The following is a 27,848-nucleotide window of genomic DNA, read 5'->3' as shown; positions in this document are numbered from 1 at the left end:
GCATGATGGACATAACCAAAGCAGACTGCTCTCAAATGCTGGCATTCACCTTGGCCAGTGTGTGTATTCTCTCACGTGACCAGTATTTTTGCAGACCAGCTTTTGCTTTTCCTTCATTACACAGATCTCAGCAGCACAGTTTAGATAAGATGATGCTCAAGATGATGCCCTCACCTTTTTTAACAGATAACAACATCATAAGTTGAGTAGGTGTCTTCAGGAGTAACAGCTAAAAACTTAGATCCTAGATGTCAAACTGAAATGCAAAGTTGGCTTTAGTTCTGACATAAATAGCATGCAAGTCTCACATTTATTAAAAACAGATGAAACAAGTCCCAATTCTTTTTGAACAGCAGAACTACTGAAGAGACTTGGTGGAGTTTAGCACAGCAGGAGTTTTAGTTGTCTATCACTACGCGTTTAAACACTTGAGGACTTTGCAATAAATGCTGAATTGAATTCACCATCAAAAGACAAAATCCATGTTCTATCTGCCAAAACCTTTAGCAGCCTAAACAGAAAATGTCACAATTGATTTTCAGCAACAGTATCAAAATAAAAAACAGCATTTTAAAGTCTTCAGGGGATATATAGATAGACAGATAAACAGCATAACAGATAGATGGATTTATTGCTATAGGTAATTTTTTACTCCTCCTAAGCAAAAATCAGGCTTCAAATGGGTTGATACAGCTAAACAGATTAAGAACAAAAAACAACTAGTGAGAAATTTTATTTTTAAAATCTCCAGTCTGTCAGGGTCATCAGCCCAGAGGTATAAAGCGAACAGATTTTTTTGTTACAGCACTACTGCTCTATTTGCATTAAGGTTAAAGAGCTTCGTCTCTCCTTGACTGGTGTCAGCTATAATAAACAAAAACATTTGAAAGGAAAAAAACAAAACAAAACAAAACACAACCCTGAGCTATTAAAAGTGTTATTTTGGAGTCTCTTTTACTTCCCCTCCACTTCTGTGAAAAAGTCATAAATTACACTCCAGGGCTGCTTCTCACCCCCAAAACCTCTGCTAAGAGTAGGTCCAGAGACCTTCACCTCTTGCCTCTTGGCTGGCCAGGGACAGGCAGGGCTGGTGTACTCACAGATCCCCTCTTCACTACAAATTTAACAGGCTTTGTAACACTCCTGATTTAAACAGTGCAGTAAAATAGAGAAAGAAATGCAAGCCAGTGTCCATAAACTCTCAAGCTTGACTGCAAGCATTTACCAAACGCATGGCATTGGCAAGCAGCACTGCTGAACTGATAAGCTGTCTACCATGCTTACAGACAGGCTTGCACATTTAAAAGGGCTGAGAAATAAGCAACTTTATCATACTGCTGTAAGGGAATCAATGTTAATATTAGAAAAAGGAGTTTGAATAATCAGGCTCTGGGAAATGCGGCTTTACTGAGCAGCAAGATGGACCACTTCTAAACATTAGCAAGTAAACAACCTGTTTTCATATAGCTTGTTCCATATGAGCAACTGAACTGTGTCCAGGATCACAGTAAATCAGATTTTAGGTTTTAACTTCAATTTGCTGCATTGGAAAAAAAAAAAACACTTGTCAAAGCAAACGTTCCTACTTAAAATGGAAAATATGTCTCTGAGAGTGGCAACTGGGGTGGGAAAATGATTACCTGAAGATTTGTTTCTTTAAGACTAAACCCACGTCAACAGGGTCAGCAGAAGTGATGGTGGAGGAAGGCCAGGACAGCTCCCTTTCACATGGGGGCAGCTGCTGCCTTCCCTGCGAACAAGCAGGAGGCTGCCACTGCCTCCTCACCTGAGGAGCAGGCAAGCACTAAGCGCCCGCAGGAGACACGAACCAGCTCCTGTCATTTACAAGCTTCTTTTAAGATGCTTTCAAATCCTTTCAACACTCCTACTTGTGTTATTAGCTGAAGAAAAAAGGAAAAAAAGAAGTCTGAGGATGCTGACTCCCACTCCAGGAAGATGAAACAGGGCCAGAGCTGCAGTTGCACGCAGCAGCCTGGTGTAATCCTCTCCCGGGACCTGGCGTGACAAACTCCTCCAAGTGACCAGGACGTGCAGCACCCTCTGGATTGCCACGGTGTATTTAAGTTCACTTCCAGCTGCAGAGGATGCATATACAAAAATGCTTTACCATCACAGAATGGTTATGGTTGGAAGGGAGCTCTGGAGATCATCTGGTCCAACCCCTCTGCTCAAGCAGGGCCACCTAGAGCAGGTTGCCCAGGAACATTTATCTGTTTCTTCAAGCCTATGAATGTCTTAAGGAACAAATTCAGACTTGGTTTAACCACATATAGCTCAAAAAAGACATGAACCTCCCGATATCTCTCCTGTATTTGGCCCTCAACCTGTATTTTGACTACTCTGTCTTCAACATGGCACTCAACCTGACCGCCACCTTCTGCTGTCCCACTGAAATCCGCCTTTTCCCCGGTTTCATTCTAGTTCTGCCATGCCATATGCTGCTCTTTCACTCATCTATGCTTTAAACGCTTGCATGTTCACGTACACGTCGGCTCCTATCATCAAACTACCTGTCTGTATTTCAGCATTTCCTCCAGATCAGCACCACTTTGTTTCTCACTGAAATCATCCTAATGACTCCAATTCTCTCATCCACGGACGTGAATGGTTCTCCAAGAAAGGCCTAATGCCTCACTAATCCGTCACGTGGTGCTTCTCCAACACGTGGCCCAAATTGGTCCTTTTGTAGAGCCTCATATCTAATTTGTGGCCCACTATCTCTCTATCTCTTTCAGCCTTATGGCTTTTACAGCTTGTGATCCCATGTACGTCTGCATTTTAGATTATATTTCTTTGGATGCATTAGTCTGGATTTCTTCCAAGATGCTCTTTTTGTTTCCTGCTCTCAGTTGTATTATTTTTTTTCTTAGTGGCCCTGGTTTGCACGGCTGTTTTCAGTGTTCTTTGTTGTATGAGTCACTTTATTGTCTCCTGCAGATTTCATTAGCACAGTTTTCCATGTCATTATGAAGTAGGACTGGGTTTCACACATTGTTCGAGCTTTCCACTAAGCCTCTTGCTGCAAGCTAGCAGCGCTCTCACTGTTTGCTCGGGCAGATATTGGTAGTCCTCAAAAGGAAAGATCTCGGGGTAAGAGAATCAGCCCAAATAGTCCAGGTTTCCTGAAGTGCTCCGAGGAAAAGGCTCACGGAGTTAGAGAAGCAGGGTGTGCTAACACCATTAAGCTCCTGGAAGGTTTTGTTTTTTCCCATGACCTGTTTTGTTAGGTATTTGAAGGCAACTTCTGCCAGGAGCAGATGGTGTTCAAGCAGACAACTGGCAAGTGATCTACAAGAGTGCACTGAGATGGTGTCGTGTGTGAGTCTGGTCAGTTATCCAAAAAGCGGTATGAATACAACAGGAGCTGCCAAAAGGCATCATTTCTGAAAGAAAATATAGTAAGTAGGACAAATAAACCCACAGGTGAGACATTTCAAGAAACTTTCTGATAGGAGGATGGTGCCTTGTCTATTAGCAGTCCTGTTTGTGAAATGTTTGTACCAAACAGTCTGCGTACCGTTGGAAGTGAGCAACGCTTTGACACGCGCCCTTAGAAAAGAAAATGAAAATGATCTTTCACAGACGTGATGGCACAATTAAAACAGAGGACCTGAGAGGCACTTTTTGAGAAATACTTAAACAAACAAATCTTAATCCTCCATAAAATGCCTCTTCAAGTGGCTGAATAAATTTCCTCCAAATTTTTCCTCCAATATTATCCTCTTTAAGACCAAAAAAGGCTAACGCAGGCCTTCAAGTGAATTACACCATACATTATTTATGTGTTTCAGATAATCCCCGCTAACTGTCCAAAAACATTTGATTTGCAGAAATTGCATACTCTTCCAGCGTAAACATTACTAATGATGGAAAATAAAACCAGAAGGGATTCGTTCCCTTTTTAATGCTAAATATCGCACGAGTAACTAGCATCTACGTAACCTTAATGCTGCCTCAACACGATTTGCAAAATCGTATACAAAATTGAAAATAAATTGTTAGGAGATTATTGAAGAGAAATATTACTGGTAATCTCCTAATAAGACCTGTCACTTTGACCTTCAGCCATGTATTTTAACACCTTTGCTTGCTGCAGTGTTTGTGTGAGCCTAAGTGCCACGAGGAGCCCATTTAGGAGCAGTCCCTTGTGCATTACGCCTCAGCAAACCACAAGCCTGAAATAGCCATGGAACCATTTAAAATATTTACAGCCAACAAGGTCAAGCTCTGGAGATCCTGGACAGAAATCTATCACGCTCTGAAAAATGGACAGATTTCTTTCAACTCCCACACCCCCCTAAAAAATGTGTTCAACAAAGATTTCAAAGCATTGTTACAACCAAACCCTGCAAATACAGGGAAAATCATGCAGAATGTGTTTTCCCTATCCATTACTCACCTCTCTGCAGCACATAGATAAAATTAATCTTTACAGCATCCCCTATAAAATCTAGATGTGAGGGGTCCTCCCAATGAAATTTCAAGGCTTTCCTACATTTGTGGGAAGCAGGGGATGCTGCAGGTGGGAAGGCACAGACAGCATTACGGTTCCAGGTGCCAAACACTGCAGCAGAAAAGCCACATCAAGCTGTTTACCAACGATAGCCCCGATACAGCATTACTCATCAGGGGACGGTAGGGCCAGAGCAGCGGCTCGACTTCAGATCGTGATGTAATTCACAGTGCCACTGCAGGAGCTCCTCTACATGTCCTGAGGTTTCATCATCCATTGTACGACAGGTCCATGCGTCTCTCATATCAGTACGTATCTCTAGCATTTAATGGACACAGAGACAGCTGCACATTTTGGAAGATCACAATTCATTTAGCATTCATTTTGTGCCCCTTAAGCATCCCTCTTTGGTACGTAATCTTTAAGTGATTTTGATTGTGGTGCCCTAAGCATGGTCAAATGATTTTGATTATTATATGACGTTTTCATAATTAAGTAATTCAGGGGAAGTTCTGGTTTTCTGTAGGGACCATTGTGAAAAAAGGTTGTTTGTCCTCTTGCTCCCATTTAAACAGAAACACGTCACTTCTCACCCTAACCAGCAAGTGAATGCTATGAAAGAGCTAAAAAGCCCCCCAAAAAGGTACCTGCACAACCACTAATTAAATATTCGCTGCAATCAAAGCAATAATTAAAGTACGTTAAAACCATTGAAAACAAATCACAGCCTGACCCTACATGTCTCAACCGTTTCAGATAACAAAACTGTCTAGAAACTAAACCTGACAACTTTCCAGCTCACCAGGACACTGGCAAAAAAGGCCCCAAGAAATCTTGTAATTTTTTTAACAAGATCTAAGTCTATCTCACAAGTAAGGTTTTCCACTGCCAGATGGTCGATAGGAATGCTAATGGAAAGAGTTGAAGCTGAAATAAATCTGCCACTTTTAATCAATCACAGACAACTGTGTCATCAATAAGCGACTCATGCTATGACAAACTCTCTTTGGTTAGCTACAAGCAAAGCTGATAAAATGCATCACGCCTACGTACTCATTGCCAACACTGGGTAACTTTAACATAGGCATTTTTGAGGGTTAAAGATTATATTTTCCCTAGGAATGCTGTGATTTTGGATTCAGCCTGAAAATTGCTTACAAGAGCAACAGTTTTTAAATGTTTGAAGCTATTTAGATAGCCCAGTTAAAACACACACCAAATTTAAAAGTCCTTTTAAATCAGTGTAATAGTAATCCATTCATTTTGAAATCTCTGCCCATACACACGAGGTGCACTCTCCACTGTAAATAAAAGATAATTATAAAAGGACAGCTATAGGACTTGCTGGCATCTCTATTTCACTCCATTCCAACCCTTCCACATGTCCAGGGACCACAAAATCTAACAGAGTCACCAAAGTCACCAAAATAACCAAGTTCTTATGCCCTTTGTAAAAATCTGAAGTAGGAAGAGGAGACCCAAATTGCTCCCCCACCAAAGGAGAAAGAGTTGACCATGTCCCACACAGGTATCACGCAGGTACATGGCTCACAGCAGAAAAAAAAAAAAAAAATCAAAGAGAAACAAACCCTAGCTCTGCTCACAGAGGTTCACAGAGCTGAGCTGGAGCTGTTGCTCAAGGGGAGGAAAGGAAGAACCAAGGGAAAGAAGGCAGCAATTGGTAGAGAACTAGACTTTGCTGGTTACTCTGCTCATGGGACAGGTTGTTTTATAACCACATTTTTGACAGGCTTCCAAATCCAGCCTCTGTTAAGAATTCTGTCTTTTTGCTTTTACTGACTATTGTCCATCAGTGTTGCGAAATATAATTGGAAAAACAAGACTCTAAGATTAGGCTAAGGAAATCTAATATTTTGCCAATTTAGAGGCAATATGGTATTCAGCTGCTTGAAAGGGAAAAGAATAAATGAAAAAAAGTTACTACAGCACAAGAGCAAACAAGTCATTTTGAATCCACTTATGGAGACTCAGGAAATTATAATTAGCCCAAACTTCATAACTTGTCTATCGGTACAGCAATAAGTATATTACTAAAGATGTTTTTCCCTCCTTGCCAAATTACTAACTCCCAGAATCTACCTTACGAAGACCAGAAGTCATCACAAAAACTTTCAGGCTGGTTTTGTGCCTCTCACTGGGCAAAATCACGACAACACAGACGCTGCTCTTCCTTCTATTTATCAGCCAGCTAAGAGGCATGACACCTTTGAAACGACCGAGCACCAGACACGACCAGCCATATTTTGCTTGCTCTGAGCTCTGCTTTTTTGGCGTCCATTCAGGCGTAACCGTGCTGGACAGGATCACTGGAACAGCAGGATCACCCTTCAATATCGTTTTGAAAGAATATTGAACTGTGTGCACACAGAGAACAGTGTTGATCTATTTTATGAAATAATGAACGCCAGAATGAGTATCCCAGTATCTTCAAAATGTAAAAACAGCAATTTTTAGTCCAGTAATAATACACTGAAAGATAATACGTTAGAGTTATTATAGACTGCTGCAGCATCATAGATTAGACTCATAGTATTGATCTTCAGGAGACCAAATGGCAGATATGTGAATGTTCCCTACAGTTTAATCAGTGTTTCTGAGTTTTGTTTCTCCATTTTCCTATTTAATCTTTATTTTGTGCTTTTCAAGTCCTAAGAAGAAGAAAAACAAATCCGCTTTTCCCTTTTCATGCCAAATGAAAGGTTCTTCTTCTAGATTTTGAGAAAGACTGAAGTCCAAACAGCACCTATGAGCCTAAGTGAAACAGAAAGAGAATAAATAACACTGAGATACATTTGATAAGAGCTAAAGAAAAGCAGGATCACTAAACACAAGATTGATGACCATCCTAGGGAAGGGAGGAAGGAGAAGGGAGAAGGGAGAGGGGAGAGGGGAGAGGAGAAAGAATGGAAAGTATTTATAGCAATAGCTATGGAAATCATGTTTAGTAATTTATCAGGGAAAGCTATAACACACGTTGGCAAAAATTCAGATGCTCTTAAGTAGATTGTTTTACCATTTCCTTCCAAAAGCATGCACAAAGCCTGAGAACGTACACTTGTTTAATTATCTGCATCGTCAGGGACCGACTCTCACAACTCTTTGCGGTGCCTGTACACATCCCAAAGCACACACTGCTCCACCCTTCCATGGTGTGAACCATCCGCTGAGGTCAGTGGGACAAAATCCAGCCCTAGACACGTACAGTACAGAAAACCTTAGGGTGATCCATTAATAAAAAAACTTGGGGGATTGAAATCACATATTTATAATCTTCCCTACCTCATCATAGAGACCTTTCCAAAGCAGCTAGGTTTAAATTCCTCTTTAAAACCTCTCTTAAATATTAGCGCTTCCACAGCTCTTGCTTTTGACACTCTAGTTATGGTGGTAAATTTATGGTATTTAAATCATTTCAGATTCACCCTATTAAGACAGTTTAAATTGGGAACTTGCCAGATCTCTCTGAAGCTGTGATGTGGAGCATGGTGTACAGGCGAGAGGAGCTCCACTGGTCTCTTGAGCCTGCCTGAGTAAAGATAAGTCCTGCTATAAAAGCCTGAAATCTTCACCAGCTTGTAAAATGGCTTGAAACCAGAGCCCAGTACGGGTACCCTCAGCCCCACTATGCCTCCCACAGCTCTTAAAACTATGGGCTGTAGAGAGGTAGGATATTGAAGGCCACGACAGAAAAAGTCTTAGCTGTTTCATTTGCTTTAAAATGAAATCAACAGATATTGAGATTGAAAAGAGAGGGAAAGTCATTTAGACAAAACCACATCTGTTACTGAGGCTGGCCTCTCATAAGTACTCTGCAAAAAGCATCTCACATTTGGACTTCCCCGAGTTGCAAATCCAATCAGCAAATGCTGAACCATAAACTTGAGTTTTCTAGTCTCTGGTCTTCCCAGAAAAGTTAATATAATGCTGTGCTTAATGTTTGTTAGCTACTGACGCTGCAACAAAATAATACTGCAAGCTCACTCCAGGCCCTGGGTCCCAGAATTTCCTACAGTTCTGTGATTTAAGACCTACTTATGTTTTAAGGAGCAATTTCAAATTACAACCCAAAGCTAATAGAAAAACTACAGCCTAGTAATCACTGGATCTTAGAAACATTTCTCTGCCAATTCTCCCGATGAGATAGATATAAACATATAAAAACTGCATTTTTAAGACTTTTCTTTTTATATATATTCACACATCTATATATATAACGCATGTGTATCCATATAAAATCCAGCAACTGAAGATTACCATGTGCTGAGAGACAAACTTTCTATGAGATTTAAGCATGTTCCTATTTTCTGCGTTGAACAAAAGACAAGTTATCCACTCCTGGAGAAAACACAGGAAGCACCTGAAGATGTCGATTCAACAAAAGCAGCCAGCCTTCGAAACAAGTTTGGGCGAATGACTCAAGGGGGTCAGGTTTCCCATCCGTCACGCTGGGAGACGTGCATTGTTTTTTCGCAGGCAGAGGTTCGAGCCTGAACGCCTGCCCGACAGCAGCAGGGCTGCTGCTGAGCTGCTGGTGCCAGCGGGTGAAGGCTCTGGAGCAGGCAGGCTGCTGCCCCGATAAATCACGCCCAGACACAACGGGACCCTTGGAGACAACGGTGTCCACAGTGCCTTCTGATGAGAAGGGCTTTCCTAATCTCTTCGGGTTGGATGGAGAGAGAGGCAGCCAGGGGCTGCAAAGGTCAGCAAGATGAGGTTTATTTTTACAAAGCGGCCACCTCCCAGCCCAGACCTCTCCAGTGAGTAAGTCACTCGCCAGTAACTTACCTTGCATGATACAAAATTCATGTTTTCTTGTGGCTTACACACACCGCACTTTACATGGGACTCACTTCACTCGTTGCAGGAATAAAACAAAACAAATACAGTGGTTTTAAGTCCTTAATTATCCCTTTCTTTTTCTTTTCTTCCCCTCCCTCTGTGTTTTTTTTTTTTTAATAGAACAGAATGGAACATTGTCATTTCTTGCTTTTAGAGCCGATGAATCAGTATTCAGGTTTATTTTCATGAAATGTATGGCACAGTTCTATCTGAGCCATAAAACATCAGTGTATGCTGAGCAGTAGCTCATCAAAAGCATTCAGAAGGAAGAAAACTGCAAGGAAATGTCATATACAAATCAAAATCGATAACTACGTTTTGCCTGTATAAAATACTTGTGCAATTCTTGTGATACATTATGCAATAAAATCAACAATGCTCACAGAGCACCTATACACCATACTACACTGACCAAAGGAGAGATATCAATACAGCCTTAAATGGATTCTGTAAGGCAACAAATGTGGGTACGCTCCCAGCACTGTTCTCGTGAGAAGGCTCATTTGCTTACACTTGATACGTACAGACCTCACATTTTCTTGAGGTGCTAGTATATTATCTGAAGTTAGTTGTGTACTACGCCAAACAACTATTTTTCTTAAGGACGCTTTTCTAACCTAGTTAAACCAAATTCTTTCATGTCTCCAATTCTTTCCTGGTGAAAAGGAATGGGAATAATTTAAGGAATAACTGGAAAATGAAAAAATGGTTCCACAGATTAAAAGTAGCTCCTGTTACTACAGGAATTTAAGGAAATTTAAGTTATATGTACTCTGAACTTTTCCCACGATGAGACTGAAGCTTTTTCAGCAAGTCCTCTCTTACGCTTTAGGAGCACATTATGTTCTGACTTTTAAAATAAGTTATATAAGAAATGATTGGGCCTTACTGTCAGATTTTATGTTCCAGATTGTCCAAAGGTCAAAATCACATTTAGACTGAACCAGGCTGTAGGAAAAGAAAGCTCATACTTCCCCAAAGCATTTTGGAGATTTGAAGAGGTGCAGCAGAGTCAGTACCACAAATAAACACATCGGTGATAAAGGTAGGGTTTTTTTATGCTGCCACATTACTGGGAGACAATAATGGTCCTAGTCTCCTGAACACTGTTCAAAGAAGGAGGAGGAGGAGGCGGAGGAACAGAAGGAGGGACTCTGGAGGGCACAGCCTGATGCAGGAACGCCCAGAGAAGTCCACAGGAGGCATCAATCAATCTCACCTACTTGTGATGTTCCACCAACAGCCTGCACAAAGGAGTTCACCTTTCTTCTACTCTGCTCCAATCCTTTTTTTTTTCCTGTAACATTTTAGAAGGCATGAATAAAGTGCAAACATGTTAAAGATGTGCTATATTTGCCTATCATATTTTGAAGCCAATATTGCTTAATAAAGAGTGTTTGCACACAGTTCATTTAGCAGAAAATGGAAAAAGAGCAAGTGTCTAATCCACCAACATCTAACTAGCATACTTAGGCACAGAATTAACCCCTAAAGTGACTTACTAACACACAAACGGGAAAGATCCATCGGCTGCTTCCAAGAGGTGGGCAGCAGGCGATGCTCGCTGGGTATCCTGCCTTTTTGCCTTGCAATAAGCAGTCCTATTTCATAAAACTTCCTGATTTCTGTCATGCTTCTCTGCACCTAATCATTTGATTCACTGCTGATTTTAATCTCTGCTATTAATTCATCAGCTGATTGATTGATTAATTGAACTACAGCTTTAATCTGATGATTGTGTTGCTCAACTTCAGCAACAGCAGTTTTATTTAGGATTCCAAATTATTTTGTTTCTTTACCGCTGCATTGATAAAACCCACACCAAAGTACACAACGCCATTTTTCTAGTAAAGCTACCATGCCACCAGTCTAGGCAGGCAAAGATAACCTTACAAAATAAACATGCCAGCCACTTCATTCTGCTTCCTAATTTGTATGCGTTTCCTTCATACTTCAGATCCCCAAACACACAGATTAAATATATTGATAACTTTTTAAAAGAACATTGCACTGTAAAGTAGCATAGGTTTCTTTCACATTAAATGCTGCATCTAAAACATCTCCGAATAAAGAGACAACAGCCTATTAATATACACTCAACCCTTCCATCCTGAATGGGACCTCAGAGTGCTCTCAATGTCCAAGGTTCCAGTGCTCCAATTCAGCAAGGTTACACTCAACTTTGAATATCAATACAGATTTCAGATCTGTCACACCATGTCACGCTGCAGGCTATAATAGGCTCATTGTATCCTTTCACTGCCAGCTATCACGGCCCTGTTTGAAAAGAAAGATCTCAAATCATTTACAGTTTTTGACAGCTGCTGAGCCAAGCATGCCTTGAAAAAGCACTCAGGATGAGAGGATCTTGAATGTGCACTTGGGAGACAGGCTGCAGGTCCTTACGTCCACATACACTGCCCCCTGTACTTTCCCATCCAACCTCTGTAGCTGCATGGGTTTCTTTTCCAGTGTAAAAACATGGAGGGAGAGGAAAATGTTTGCAGAAGTCAGTGGTTTGCTCCCTTACACCTTTCTGGGTCACAGGGAAGGGGTCTGTACGAGAGAAGAGAAGTCGTGCTGTTCTGGAGAGCGTGGGTCAGCCACCTCGGTTGCTGCAAGTGCTAAAGACGGTGATCGGTTCGTTCAGTCTCTCACTGTGCTGGATGGGAGGGAGGGGGAAATGCTGGGCAGGAATTTCTGAGTTAGAAGGAATTGGAAATTAAACAACAGAAGAAGTTAAATTTGCTGCATGTCTCTTCCAAGAACGCATTTAGAAGTCATCTCAATATGTTTCAGCCTATATTTAGTAGCAAATGCAGCAAGGTAAAGCTGAAATCAGTCAGCACACCAGAAACGTCACCGGGTAATGGAACAGCACTTACACAAATGACTAAGTTACAGTACACCGGCCAATTTAAAACTAATTATGTAGATTCTGTTAAATATTCTGTGAACAACACAGTACCTCAAGTTTTGCAACAAACTGCCATAACTTTCCAATACTTTACCCAGCTACAGTGAAGGAACAGCAATCACAACCACACAGATTGCCACTTATTCAGTCTGGCAACGTATGCAAACATCAAGAAACAATGCTTCTGTGACTGCTCTCCTGGTTTGGGCATTAGCCTTGGTAGGATAACATATGCCTTATCGTACTGAGAACAAGGTAACTTCATGGTTTTGTCCCATTTCCTTCAACATTTAATAAATATCCACTGAAAATTCAACTTCATTTGCAAATCTAAAGCACACCAGCCACATGCTTCCCTCACCTTATATTAAAAAAAAAAAAAAGAGCAAATCAACAAGCAGACCCTGCTGGGGTAGGGTCAAGAGAAAAATCAATTCTGAATCCAGCCATTCTTCAGCCATAAAAACAAACAAACAAAAAAGAAAATCTGAAAAATCTACAGACTAACAACTTGAGCATTTCACAGTGCCCAAGACTCTCAGCTGTTAGGGCAGGATGCGCGCCTTTAGGTTCTGATGGTGCACTTTCTATTGTGTACTTTCTATTTCTACAACGTGCACTTTCTATTTCTTTGCCTCTTCCCACTCCCCTCTTCCCCCAAGTCACTTACAACTGGTTTTGATAACGCACTATTAATGTGTGCATACGTATTAAATCTCCCACTACAAGTACCAAGACTAATTTGGAAGTAAAAGACCACCGAGCATTTTCTTCTAATAAACCTGAAAACGAGAATAGAGATAACAAGGAGCTCGCAGTACGAGTGTCACACAAAATTATCTTCTGGGCTAAAATCGCTCCTATTTGGTCTTAAATGCGAGATGAAATGATTTCAGACGGTCACAAAAGTCTGCTCTGCATTTTCGTGCTGCCCAGCTGACCTCCCCTGGAATCCGACGGGGAGACGATTTTCTTGAGTGGGAGGCGGAAAAGCAAGATCCAACTTATATTAAACAAACAACGAGGCTGCTGTAAAAATACGGACACTTGACCTGGGTCTGGGCCACAAGGTCAGCCAGATCAATGCCCTTTTACTTTTAAATTGAAGGCACTCTAATCATTTTGGGTAAAGGGAACCGAGCGCTGAATTTGGCAGAAGCTTGTTACTGCTGAAACGCTCACACAAGCCTAGATGTGTCTTCACCCAGTCTTGACGGGTTTATTTTTAGATATTTCTCCAAGATTCTCGTAAGACTTAAAAAATGACAGCTCAGGAACACCCCTCTGCAGTGGCAGCAGACCATGTTCCCTTACGCTTACACTAAGCTAACTCCTGACAACATTAAACGTCTGCACTATAAAAGCTGAATGCCATTAATGAATGATGTACAACTGAAGATGCTTTGTAGCATCACTGAGCTTACATTAACTGGTTCACAACGAGAAAGCCTTTTTATGTTATTTCTCCTATCATTAAGTCATTCCAGGGGCTTTTGTCTCCAATTATATCTCACAGAGTGAAAATACAGGCGGGTTTGCTGCATCACTGAAATTTTGGCATTTAAAATTCCAGTACTCAAAAAGAAATGACTCCAAAACTTTTGGGGAATCGATCTTCAAAATAGCCTGAGTAATCAGAACAAACGTCACATTCTGACAAACATTTCCAGCTTCTGGAAAAATGAGTTTGGGATTTTTTTAAAAAAATATCTTCCCCCTTCCTTCTGTCCCACCTCAGCCTGAGGAGGAACGAAGTGGAGGGCAGAGGGCCAACCCACTCCACCGATCCCGACTGTGGTGCGTGCACAAAAGAAATGCATTTTTCCTTGCGTGTTAATGAAGAGGGAAGGACTGCTGGCTATCTAACTTTAGCACTCACAAATTTTAGCACACATGCTCATTTGAAGGCGTGTTGGGTCAGATAAGTTTCTGTGCTGCCCTCACCTCTGATTTATCTCTTTGTTACAAAAGGCTTCTTAGCTCACCCGAAGAGAGCTACCTGCAGCGCTAGCCAGGTTACAACATTACAGCAGGCTTTGCTAGATCAACTCCCCAGACCTACCGTGAGCAAGCAAATAAATGGATGTCAGCTCCCTCCAAGGTCACTGGCGAAGCTCTCCCCCAGACAGGTACCTTTAATAAGGCAGATGCATGACTCGAAAAGCAGAAGCCTGGAAGCGTTGCATTCATTTTTTCTTGGCTTTGTTTTTGGTAAATAAAATGTTAACCGCAATTTGTATAAAGTTGTCCCTCTAAAGTTACAAGACTGAAAAATACTGGCAGGATTTATTTTAAGTGGAGGTGCTTATCAAATGTCACCATTTTCCTGTTTAAAATGACTAATCATTTTGATTAACCTTTGATTTACATGATTATATACTACAGCAAAGCACAAACATACATCAAATTACACTCCACAGAAATTCTCAAAGCAGAGCTCACATAAGAAAACAGTTATGTTGGAGTGGTTGGAGAATTTATTTACCAAGCACAGAAGACTCAAACCAAAAGCTGAAGGCTCCCACATGTACCTTTATAGCCAGGAACCAGAGCTAGTTCATCCCCCAGCCAACACGGGACTGCTTCGGGAGGAAACACCAAAACGCCGACCGAAAAATAATTAAGCTTAGAGAAGAAACTCCCAGCTAGCAGCTCAGCAAGCACTCCCAGTATCTGCTGTAAGGAATTTTGTCTCAGGGAGCACATTTGTGCTAGTGCATTAGTCACATATGGAAAGAAGGCCTGAAGCACTGCACAAGACAAGAAATAAAGTTTAATATCTCACTTTGAGTAATACACACGAATTCTGAGCCATGTAATAGACTTCAAAGCAGAGAGGGAAAAACAGCCTATCAAAGGTAAATTAGACAGAGAGCTGAAGGCAATGCTGAAAAAAATAAAAATAAACGGTGGAAAAATTAAAGCATATAAAAACACTCTTAAGATCCCATCTCAAAGGACCAATTTGTAAGGAGAATACATACTGAAGTCAGCACAGAAAAGACTCTCAAAAGCTTCACGTCTGCCAAACACGGGGACTTCTCCCTCTTCAGCAGCTCAGCTCCATCACACAGAGCTCGCCCGGGGGCATCCCTGCAGACACCATCAGCCTGCCACACCCCACTGTGTCTGCTGCAATCCAGGAACCCCGAAGATACCCACTTCCAAATCTCTTAAACCTTTGCTGCAAGGTTATTTTTCCTAATAAAAGAGGTTCTGAAACAACAACTCTCTTCTAGACGCAAGGAATCAAGAGTGCTTTGTAACCATTACGATCACCTGGGTCTAACTGGTGTAAAGGACAGGCAGTACCCTAACAGAAATACCGTTTTTGAGGTTTTTCAGACACCCAGGCATCCCTTGGATTACTCAGGCTGAGCTTTGTCTCATGCAGTTTTGGAGTGATCTAAGTAATCTGGAAAAACAGAGCTCACCCTCTTCCCCTCCACAAATACCAGTCCCATAATGTAAAATAAACTACAAGTACTGTACATTTAAAAAAAAAATAAATAGTCTGCTTTGAGTTTATAAAAACAAATCATAAGCCATGGCAAATGCAGACAAGCATCACGGAGATGGAGACTTGCAGCTGGGTTGGGAGCAGCGCGACGGCACGGCACTCAGCCCCGCACTGCCATGAGCCTGGACAGCAAAACCCAAAATACAGGGCTTGTTGTCAGTAATCCTGGATGTGAGGGCTTCCTCCCTTCTTACTCCCTGGGAAAAAGCCATACAGGTCCTGCTAGGCACCCACAGCATGAGCAGATGTGTGGGATGGGGAATTGTGCTCGCTGCCCTCGCCCACCCATGCCGCTGCTGGCACGGGGCGAAATACCCAGTTCAGCGACAAGGCCTGCTACTGTTAATGCTATTTCTCTGATACAACTTTACCAAAAATTAGTAAATCAGGTTTCTGCTCATATTTTACCCTCTGGGGGAATCTGATTTCAATCAGAGCCAAGAAAGTACCAGGCAATGTATGTGCTTAAGTGAGACGCCCAACACGAGGCTGTAGACATCATTACACGCATCCTCCCTCATCATATAGGGGATATTTCTGGGGTCGTGACACCCATGGGGAAGCCAACAAAAATGTATCTGGAGCAGATACCAATGCATAGCGTCCTCCAGGGCCAGGACAAGCTCCCAGTCCTTCCCACGTGCCACTTGCCCCATCCAGACCTCGGAGCTCAGGAACACCCGCGGGGCCCCGCTGCCAGGGGTGAACATTGCCGAGCGAAAGGATGGCCAACAAACACCTGGGAGGCCATGGAGAGAATTCGGAAGTGAAATTCAAAATCTAACCAAATCTGAAATCTCTACCAAGGGCTTTTGTCATATTTGCAGCAAGCCTGATCTGGTTTTCTATTATATATTCATATGCTTCCATTCAGAACAACCTTGTTTCATTACAGCGGGTTCAGCTGTGCTTCGCAGTCCTGCTTCACTTCTTCCATGGCAAATTCTTCAGGAGATTAACCTGACACATTTATTCCCCCGATAATATATCCTGTCCTCTCTGGTATCATTACCGATTTCAAGTACCTAGCAATAAATAGGCTGAAAATTTTTAAAAAGTAGTGACTTGAAAGCTTTTTTGGTCCCACTTTTTCTTGGTACAACACATTTCACTTTGCAAATAACGTCATAAGATTCAGCTCAAGTAAATATAAAGTAAATTATTAAGCTTTTAACCAAAAGCTTGCAGACCTAAACCCCTTCTTTAGTGGACTTGAAGAGCTCTGGTGCATAACACAGCTCAAACTGGAGCTTAGGTTTTAAGTAGCTCAAAGTGGCAATGGCTCTTTCCCAGGAGTTCAACATATTAGTCTTCTGTGACACCTGTTTCATATGCACAGAAGACATTAGTGAAGATAAACTGTGCAACTGGTAATTGAAATTAAAGTTGCAATATCTATTATGGTAACATCCACCGTGCCACATCTCTATAACAGAGACAATGAAATGGCTTTTCCTTCCAAAGCACCAGTCGTGATACCCGCTGTAACAAAACCCTAACCCCAATGCATTAAGAAATGTAATGAAACACATTTACACAAAGCAAAGCTTCTTAAAATTGCTTGTGTTCTCTTTATCATTTCTACTATGTTGACACATACATTAAGTACAACCCCAGAATAATTCTGGGAAACGCGTCTGAAAAAAAGTGTGTCTTTTTCTAAAAGTCAGAAAGTTGCCCAGCATTCACAGTAAAGAAAACTGTTCAAAAATCCAGTTCGCTTTTGAAAATATTGATGTATGTAATGTCTACTCATCTAAAAAGGGGAAACTCTGCATGATCCTTGGAATAATTCTTTGAAAGTACCTTCCCAAGAAAATTTCAGAAACTACCAAACAATTCTGTAACTGCTATTTTATGTCATATTACAAAACAACAACAACAAATCAACAGAAATTGCACCATGGCTGGCTGGGGCAACCATTTTTTAAGAGATAATCTGAAGTCCTCTTCCCAGAAATACAAGGGCAGTGTATTTTGTAGTGAGAGGCAATTAGAAAAATGGAGATCAACTTCCCATTCCCAGAGTGCTACATGCTGTGTATGAAGATGATTTCTGAGACACATGCCAACTAAGCCGCATCATCTGTCCAGACCTAGTGAGGAATGTAAAATGTTGGCTTGCAAGTGGAAAGCAATAAAATCTACATTCCTATTTTATACCTTTACACGAGTACTGCCTTAATCACCAAGAACCAGTATTCCTCTCCTAGCCCATGAAGCTCCCAGTAGCTTGGTACTGGGGCCTTTTAATTGGGATCGGGACTAAATCAGGAGCTCTTTAAAACTGACTATATCTCAAATGAATGAAAGGTCAGGATCAAAGCACGGTTATGCAAGGCGCTGCTGCAGTCAAATACAGCTTACTAAGTATTAGACGCAGAAAGATAAACACGTAGGACTGTAAATCACTCCAAACCAAAACAGTTAGCAAGATTTCCGCAAATGCCTCCCGGATAAAGCTACATTACGTGCCTCATTCATTTTCTAATGAGCAACTTTCAGGGTTTTTATTATTATTAATTGCATATAAATCACCATGATTTTTGTATCACTAGGAAAGCAGTTAGCCATTCACCTCTCAGAGGAACAATGCTGAACAAAGGAAAGGGATGCGTGGCATCTAAGAACAAAGCAGAACACAGAAATTTATGCATGCCATTTAAAAAGCATGGCATTTAGACTACTAGCAAAAAAATCAGAAGTATGTCATAAATCTTTAATTGTAAGAAATAAAGAACTAATGGTTTGCCAAGTCCTTGATATTATTTAAGCAAGAATGCTGCCTACTTCTGGAGTGCAAAATCTTAACTCACATATCTGCATGTATCCCCAACCTTCTCTGAAGTGCTCTGCTGCAAAATTCATTGTATCTAAGATCTGCTAATCATCATCAGGAAACTCTGTTATGCATCTTAAGGATGTACTTTAGACTCTCAAGAGGAAAAATAAACACATTTTATTAGATGCTTTTGGAAAATACTGATTTGTGTATTTATTTAGAAACCTTTTCAAGTTGCACCACTGTTAAATTAAATATTTATGGCATGATTTTCCGAAGAGTTTAACACCTGTGAAGAGTTTAACGTGCTGGCTTCAACAGGAGCTCCAAGTGCCCAACATTTCGGAAAATTGGGCCTCATATGGACAAGGCACAGATGTGGCAAAGCAGCTCGAGCATCAATACTAGTGCTACATCCTGAAAAGCAATGGGGACCTCACAGTCCCTACTTCCCCCTACTTCCCAACGCAGCATTTCATTTCTGACAACCGAATCAGAGCCATGTTTTACTAGAGATGCCAGAAACATGACTCACTAATACCTGTTAAATCCAAATAAAACATATGTGCAATGCTGTTAGTTAATCCTCACTGCATCTTTGCTTTCTGTCACCAGAGGAAAATGTGCGTGCTTGGGTCATTAGGCATAATACGAGGTAGCAACATCCACAGCAGACTAAAAGCCTCAGTGAGTAAAGAACTGGAAAGCAAAGCTGATGATATTAAGGGTGAGAAGCTGAACGAGAACGAAGGCATCTTGATAAAATACAGAATGAAGAAGGAGCAGCAGAAAAAGAAAAGATGTCTGTTACATTGCAAAAAAATCTGTATGCCGGTGACAGTGAGGCTAGACATGGTTTTGGCTGAGAAGCCTAATGCTAAAGCCAAAGCCAATGCATTGGCCAAAGCTAATTCAAATCAGGACAAAATAAGGAGTTTGTGTCTAGTCATCTGCGTTTGCTCAGCTTCTGAGGGAAGTCTCCTTACCATCCCTCCCAGCTTCCCATCTGCAGGTATCCTGCGTCTCCCGCTCCTGCATGAAGAGATGGATTCTCACACCTCGAGGCTGTCCTTCTCTCCCAAAAGCTGCTTCATTAGGATGGGAAAATGCACCGCTGAGGCACCACCAGGAACAGCTCTCCCCTAATCTTCACTTCAGACACCCCCACGTCCCTCCCATGCTCCCTTGCCGTCGCACGCCTAACCCCAGCTCTCCTCCGCTCCCTCCATCCCTCCCCTCTGCTTTATCCTCTAAACTACGGCATGAAGACACAGGCCAGCATTTCCAAACTAAATGCTTGAATTTCCTTGTGGTGTAGTGCCTGGAAGCAAAAAATGGTGTCTTTTAAGGAGTAAATAAATATCTAACAACTAAATAAGAAATGACTATATATAGAGACCATTCAAATGATCATCCAACATGATTTCATGAACTGCAGGCTAATAAAACAGTTGAATATTGCAGATAGGACACATCAATCTCCTTATACACTTTACAGCACACTACAAATCTGCCCAGCAAGTCTGAATATTTTACTCATTAAAATAGTAGCTTTCATCACACTATAAAACATTTGCAAATGCAGACCAGAAAACCGACAAGCGTATTTACTGTAAAGCTTTATATTTGTGTCATCAATTAACAATGAAAGTTTGGAATAAAACTAAAATAAAAGCTAATCAAAACAGCTAGCTGTCAAAACAGATGGGAACTGTATTTTTCAAATCAAGCAAAAAGCCAAAGCTTTCAAACATTTAGTGTCATGTCAGCAGATACAGACAACTCCGAAAGGGAGGACAACAAATGTCAGAGATATGTGAAGAAAAGGTGTCCACGGCCAAAAGATTTGTGTTTATGAATTCCCATTGATTTTTTTTCTTCTCCAGAATGATTAACTCACACCAAAACAGACCTCTGATACAGGAACTATAAATAAGTTTCCACTGTGACACTGCAGGCAAAATAAATAAAAACAGAGCCCCAGCATTATTTTAGCCTCAAACAAATGTTTCAGTACCTACATTGTCTGGCTTAGAAAGATACATAGACAGTCTCACAGACAGAGATAGAAATGAACAATTGCAGTACCTTTTTCCCACACTGTTTACAGGGTTGGCTATATTCCTACTGGCATTAGATTTTCTTCTTGACAGCTTCTTGGTGTTGGTGCTGTCATCAGTGCTGTCATCCTCTTTCTTTGGTGTGTTACTTCCTTTGCTGTTCAGGTCCCTTAGCACATTATAATTAATTTTACTTGAGATTTTCTTCTGTTCTAACATCTTTTCAATTGCCTCTCCTGCTGTGCTGGCTTGAATTGGCTCCCGCTTCTTTGCAGATTTCTTTGGCTTAATTAAAATATAAAATTAGTGATGTAGACACAAACAAAATTGTTGTGCAGCAGAAGGGCGACCTGCAGCTCGGCAGTCCCAGCACAGGTGCTGCAAACTCGGGGACAGGATGGACTGAGCTTGGGCAGTGCTTGCTGGCCTGCGATCGAGCAGGACTAAGGGCTAAAGGACTTCTCTTTTCTCCAAGAGAGAAGCGTTGGCTTTCATATTTTTGCCAAATGCCCACGCAGTTTATTACAAATTCTTTGCTGCGTATCTGTAATGCTGCCAGAAAAGAAATGTGGGCCATTTCTCACATGCGAAAAAGATGGAGCGAACTCCTGTTACAGGAGCAGGGACCCTGATAACATCACCCGGCACGTAAATAAAGAAATGCCCCTGTTAAAATCGCCTTCAAAGTTAGAGTCAAGCTGGGTCGCTATTTCTCTAGGCACTGACAAATCTGTATCAAAACTGCAACAGCATTTTATATGAAGCTCGAAAGCCAAATACAAAAATATCCACCCAACTCTTCCTCAAAACTGAAAAAAAAAAGCCAAGGAAATTAGAAGCAGTTTTCTAAGCGTGGACTGGCATTAACGCTGACAGATAGGAAGCAGGATGCTGCGGAGAGGCAACCTCCCCTCTCGGCCAAAGGCTGCAGGTCTGAGCCTAGCATCAACCCACAGCACCTGATGCTGCGCAGACCCAGACAGAGAAATGACACAAAGAACATTTCTATCCAGGTCTAATGCCTGGGTAGGTAGAAAATAAAGATCCTCTGTTTCTCATTCAGCGTTTTCCTTTTCAAAGGAAGGTTTTAACACCGAGCTCTGCAGGAGATTTATTTTTTAGTGTATAATAGCCCCTCTGTTTACCTACATGGGTCAAGTGCTACCTTGAAATTGGAAAGCACTATATTAATCAAGTTCTACTCTAGCTGTCGGAAACAATACAGAGTTAGAGAAAAACTCCTGTGTTGTCAGAACAAAAAGGTGGGTTGTTTGGGCTACTTTTTGGTGCCAGAGAGTTATACAATTTTGAAAATTGCTGGTAGAATGCCACATCTCTGTAAGGGTGGGATAAATGAGAAACTCTGAAGCCTAAAACAGTATTTCATTGTCTGGTTTTGTTTTTATTGTTGAAATACCTAGGGGAAGTAGGAAACTCTGTCTTTCACATTAGCCAGAAAAAAAGATACAGGATATACACATAAAAAACTAACGTGGATTTTAGTTGCATGTGGAAGATTTGACTTGTCACTTGCTCAATTACACAAAACACTAATGTTGTAAATTGTGAATATATGGCCAATTAGGCATTTTTAAACTGCTAAACATGGAGACAGGACATGCCATTTGTTAACATAGCTGTCACATTCTTTATGAAAGGTACAACGAAATACTCCTTCAAGTGACTGGAACAAAGACCCGGTCATTTCTCCATAAAGACATCAGAATTGCACGAGCAAAGAAAGCTACTGAAGTTACAGCAAGTAAAAACAAATTCTCCATGCATATGTTAAAAAAGTCAGGCGTGCCTTAAGAATTGCATTTAAATAAGCAAGCAATTAGGACAGCAATCATAAATGCAAAGAACTAGCTCTGACTTTGCCATGCACAGAATTTTCTCATAATAGTAATTCAGAATAAAAGTTTGGGCAAGAAAGTGTTTTACTCACCACCTGAAAAATTATAGTTTTGTGTTTCTATAGCATGTAAATATATACTAGGTTTTGCCTGTTTAGTGGTGACCCGTACCATTATTCCCATACATCCTACAGAGAGCTGATCGACAGATGTAATGTATTTTCGAGACATTTTCAAAGAGACACAATTAGCACACAGTTTAATACCTTGTGTTCCTTATAAATCCCAAGTTCTTTCTCTTTTGCTATTCTTGCTTCCTTTTCTGAAAGATGACAAAAGGATAACCAGCATGAAGATTATACAGACTGTATTTCAGCAACACTAGCCAAAAGGAGAATTTCAGTCCTATATGCTTACCTTTTTGTTCCTTCAAATAATCTGCATTTTCTTTCATCCACAGCTCTGCTTTTATCTGAGCTTCTGTTTCGTTAAGTATATACTAAAAGACAAAACAAGTTCATCTGCTTTCAGATATCAACGTGAAAACCACAGACCAAAACTGAATTGAAAAACCACTAACAAGGTCAATTTGTGTTTTGTTTTAAAACAAATTAATAAAAGCAAATAAGACCAAGATGCCACAATTAGAAGAGAGCGTTTCTAGAAACTTCTAAAGCTGGCAAAAACTATGACCTGTTAAACTATGAAACTATGACCTGTTAAATACAAAATACAGTGCTGGGTTTCCAAACTACGGTGGGGTGACAATCACACAGGACTCATCGTACGTGATCCATAACAAACCTAAAATGATCATTTTAATGAACTTTTTCAGATGATATGAGAGAGTACCACGACAACATGGCAGTCTGCAAGTTATTCTGTAAGGTGATGGTGGTCTTAAATTTGAAACAGTAAGGGAGCCACTGACCTCCACTACCAAAAGAGAAAGACGTGTCTTCTTGGTAGGTTTCTGGGAAGGTTTAGGCACAGTTACTAAGATTATTAGTTCAATGGCCACTCTATGTGAAGGAAACCAGCCTAGATTGATGGAGTTTTAGTCCTCTAGATTTTAGAGAGCTTGATTCAGAACCCACAACTAAACTTCCTTCAGTTAAACCTAATTAATCACAGTAATATTATTAGTAAGCGTGGAGCTGTAAAACACACCTAGAACTATTCACGTAAGTTACCTAAATAAAGAGGTAGGTAGGTAGGTAGGTAGCAAGCAGGCTTGCAGGTTGCTAGATAGATCTCCCCTTCAATTACTCGGCTATAAAAGTAAGCCCAGTATTTAGCACAACTGTCTACAAAGAGAAGTTTCTCTATGGCTGGTGCTGTTTGGCAGTGAAGAACTTCTGCAGAAGGGAGGAGACAAACCAGATCATCCTTCATGAACGTGACACTTTATTTTTAAGCAATGGACCCAGCAATAATAGAACAATGTTTAAGTGCTAGAAAAACAATTTGAGACTTCTCCATCTTACAGGTTTTACTATTCCAGATTTTCTCCGAAGTACAATGCACACATCAGGATTTTATGAGGAAAATAACTCCATTCAAATGAAACTAATGCAGGGAGGAGTCCTTCTTTGGAGGGCAAACGGGGCGAGCAAAGAGCTGCACAAGTGCTGGTTTATCAGACCAATATTTCACTGTTTCATCTGTTTCTATTAAGGGTGGGTCGTAACAGTAAAACTCTCTTCCTCATAGCTCAGTTATTCATCCTTCTTATGCTTTTAGAGAGTTCATAATCTTGGGCTTACAATATTACAGTCTATTGCCATGGAAATGAACATGAGGTCATAAAAGCAGAGTTATGACCTCACTACAGCCTAGAAGGTGGAGAAAATGGGCTTTTGCTTTCCCCGCTTTTGTTTAAAGGATGGATCTGCTATACTGAATCCCTTCAGCATCAGGCCTGTGATGCCCCATGCCCCCATCCCATGTCTCCTCCATTTCCAGAATGCTTTTCCTACCACCCAGCCTGGCAAACTCCGCTCCACTGCTGACCTCAAGCTGAGCGCTTGCCTACTCCTCTGTCCATCACCAAGAATATTCTGCAGATCAAGCTCAATTTTCAGCAACCTCTATGCAACCCTGCTGTTTTCAGTGACTTTGTACCCTAAAAGGAGTTTTTTGCATCTTGCATTATCTGTTCAAATTACACTTTTCACTTCAAACTCTCATGGTGGCTGGAGAGGGCATCAGACTAAAAATCAAGGAGATCTGGGCTCTGTTGCGTGTTCACGTGTTGACCTGCCGTGTGGCCTTCAACAAGCCATTTTCCACAGCTGCCTGTCTTTTATATTCAGGCTATATGGCAAAGGGTATCTTGCACTGCCGCACAAATAATAATAAATCAAGAAAATGTTACAGAAATCTTTGAAAGAACACAGAAGCTGTACGTGCTGCTTTTACAGTTTGGTTTCCATGGCAGCTTCACAAGCTGAATATATTGTAATTAAATAATGAATTTAGAGATCCAAAGAACTTTTAAAAGTTCTTCGTAAGAATAAAAGACGTTCTAAAACATAATTATTTCAGCACAGAAAGAAAGCAGCAGCGGCAGCAGTCCCGTATATATATAAAACGGGCAAGAACAGACTAAATTCAGAGGCTTCCATGAACATTAGTTTTGACCGCAGATCACTGCAATCACTTGAACCTCTCTATAGATCAGAAGCAGGCGCTGCCAGAGCAAAGAGGCAGGGAAGGAGAGGATACACCAGATAAGAACCATTTTTCTTTCTCAGATATCCAAATGCAGAAGAGACTCAGGATAAAAGGATATCTTACCCTATCTATTTCACTGTCGTCAATTCCACTGAGATCTAATTCACCATCTCCTGCATTTTCACCTACATAAAAGAACACATTTTAATTAGCTAGATATTTCTTCAAAATCAATCGCAATTCAAGTTCTATGGTAAAATAACACTTCATAATTGCCTTTTCTTCTGTGTTCACCAGTGAGGTTTAACAAGTTGTTCAGCATTTTCGATATGGGGGTATTATATACACCAGAATTCACCACACTGAATTAATTTCAAATTCAGGAATCGGTGCAGTCCTCTTCAGTACTAAAAACCTGCTGTTCATTTTCAGTTGCCTCTTTTTTTCCTTTCTGGTTTACAGCCACAGGTTTTCACCATGAAGCTGAGGAAACCATTTTAGGAAGATGACACCATTTTTCTTTCATCGTCACATGAATTTCTCTGTCAGGGCCTATAGGCTGGTGATTCATCTGTAAATTACGACTTAGAAAATATTTTCTGTTTACAGAGAAGCAGCATGGGCCAGTGAATAATACATCATGCCGACAGTCGTACCATGGCTTTATTCTTGATTCTGATCTCTCATCAGTTGAACCACTTAACTCATAGCGGTTCTCTAAAAAGATGTGCATTAGTCTTTTTGCCTGTAAAATGGGAATTATTAAAACATTTCCAAATTTTAAAATAACTTGAAAGCTATGGAAGGGTCTAAATAAACATTCATCAATAATGAGTTTCTGTAATTACAATTTCACTGTCATTTTTATAGTTCCATAGTTACTAAGACTTCTGAAAACACAGTTTTTTATATTTTATCTATTAAAAAGCGTAACAGCACAGAACTGAGGCCTAATTTGGGACCAGCATAAGTTACAGCAGCAAAGTGATTTTCCACATCATATTAATGTATGGTAGTAATACACTATTAATGTAGTCCAGGTAGAGAAGAAACTAAATGACTCAGCAAAGACTTATTCTGGAGAATGAAGCAAGCTTCTTGGTCATCTCCATTACATCTAATCAAGACCGGACAACTGATAACCCAACCAGCTGCCAGGCAGGAAAAATAAACAGAGTTTCAGCAACCTGCAACAGCAAATTAAAAATGAAACGGTGCAGAACAGCTTGGCATCCGTAGGGATACTGCTCCCTGTTCCTGGGCAAGTGCCTCCCAACTTCCTGAGACCGGTGAATGGTTTTGGCTGCCTGGGTCGGTGGCTCCTCGTAGAGCTCGTTGGCTCCTGGTGGAGCTGGGACTCCTTGGTCCTTGGCAGGTAATGGCAACGCAGAGCATTGAGGGGCATCAGCTGGGGCCAATGAGCTAAGGTAGCAATGAGGAACGCTCACCAGAGCTACAAGTGATCCTCCGCTGGGCAGAACTCAGGCGTTAAAGCAATTGCCTGAGGCACGTGAAATCACAGCGCCAGGAGCCCAGCCACAGCTTGTGTAGGAGCAAAGGGTGCACTTCAGGAGGCGGTGTAAAGGCTCTGGCTCTCAGCTCTACAGGCATTTACTGGTATCAGACACCGAGCACTTACAATTTTCTTTTCAAAATTCAATTTAACTAATAGAAAGTTTTAAATTCTTCCCACGCCAAATCAAACACAGAAGGGGTTTCAGCCCAAGGAAAATGTTCTGTGGCAAGGCATCGTGTAACGCTGCACTCTGATATTCTTCTGAGATTGTCTCACAGTAACAACTTTACCAGTTCAGTTAATCTGAGGCAAATAGGACTGAAAAGGCCTTATGGAACATTTCTCCCTAACATTACATTCACAAATTGACTGGATTTCAGTCCCAGGGTGTGAAAGATTTGCTTTACAACTTTTTTTCCCCAAAATACTTTGAAAATGTAAGGATTTCATAATAACTACATAATTGGTCATCACATAGACTTGTCTCCACGCTGTGTACGAAGAGCAAAAGCTCTGGCACTGGGGCCACCAGCTCCTCGTGCAAGCTCCCCCTACCATGCACACAGGGATGCAACCCAAGGATATGGCAAAGCGTGCCCTTACGGGAGGCTGCAGAGGAAAATCAAGGTGAAAAAAACCACGTCCAGGTGGTTCGTTGCCTCTTTATAACAACTTGAATGTAACCCACTGGAATTTTTTAGCAAGCCGTAATCAGACGAAGCGCAAAGAGGAGTCGTTGTGTGCTGCATCCCCAGTGGGAGCACGGGGCATTCTGCAGAACAGCACCGCCACTCTCTCCTGCTGGAACTGATAGATGAATTTCCAGTGAGTTAAATGCTCAACTTGTTCACCAAGGCAGGGAGTGAGAACTGTAGTCTAGTGTCTGAGACGCCTTCCCAGGAGGCTGCACACCTGGTTCCAAGAAATGTTTCATGACTTACACAAAATAAAACGGCTCGACGAAGTGTGAGAGTGTGCCCAGGGCAAGGCAACCCATCTCCTGGGTCTGAAGGAGGCTGTGCAGAACCGGGCCCCAAACCTGGCCTACCAAATCCTGGGTATGCGCTGTAGGCACTGAGCTGTAGGGCAGAAGGGGGGTGGTCTCCTCCCGTCCTTGTTTTACCAGCCCTTTGTCCAAGATTTTGGAGAAAAAAAAAAAACTTTCTAGTTGGTTTATCTGAACCAAG

General features: G+C 41.2%; 1 protein-coding gene across 2 annotated transcripts in view; it reads right to left on the bottom strand.

Moving 5' to 3' along the window:
- BRF1 (BRF1 RNA polymerase III transcription initiation factor subunit) overlaps positions 1-27,848 on the bottom strand; it is a 174,540-nt gene that overhangs the window by 22,347 nt on the left and 124,345 nt on the right. For both annotated transcript variants that reach the window (XM_040557923.1, XM_040557922.1), the window contains 4 exons: positions 25,269-25,330; positions 22,887-22,968; positions 22,736-22,791; positions 20,642-20,898 (listed from right to left, as the gene is read on the bottom strand). In XM_040557923.1, coding sequence (XP_040413857.1) covers positions 20,642-20,898; positions 22,736-22,791; positions 22,887-22,968; positions 25,269-25,330 — 457 coding nt within the window. The remainder of the gene's footprint in view (positions 1-20,641; positions 20,899-22,735; positions 22,792-22,886; positions 22,969-25,268; positions 25,331-27,848) is intronic.

This window comes from Cygnus olor, chromosome 5 (genome assembly GCF_009769625.2).
Source record: "Cygnus olor isolate bCygOlo1 chromosome 5, bCygOlo1.pri.v2, whole genome shotgun sequence".
Classification (NCBI taxonomy): domain Eukaryota; kingdom Metazoa; phylum Chordata; class Aves; order Anseriformes; family Anatidae; genus Cygnus; species Cygnus olor.
The sequence above is the reverse complement of the archived record's forward strand: the minus strand, read 5'-3'. Positions and strand labels throughout refer to the sequence as shown.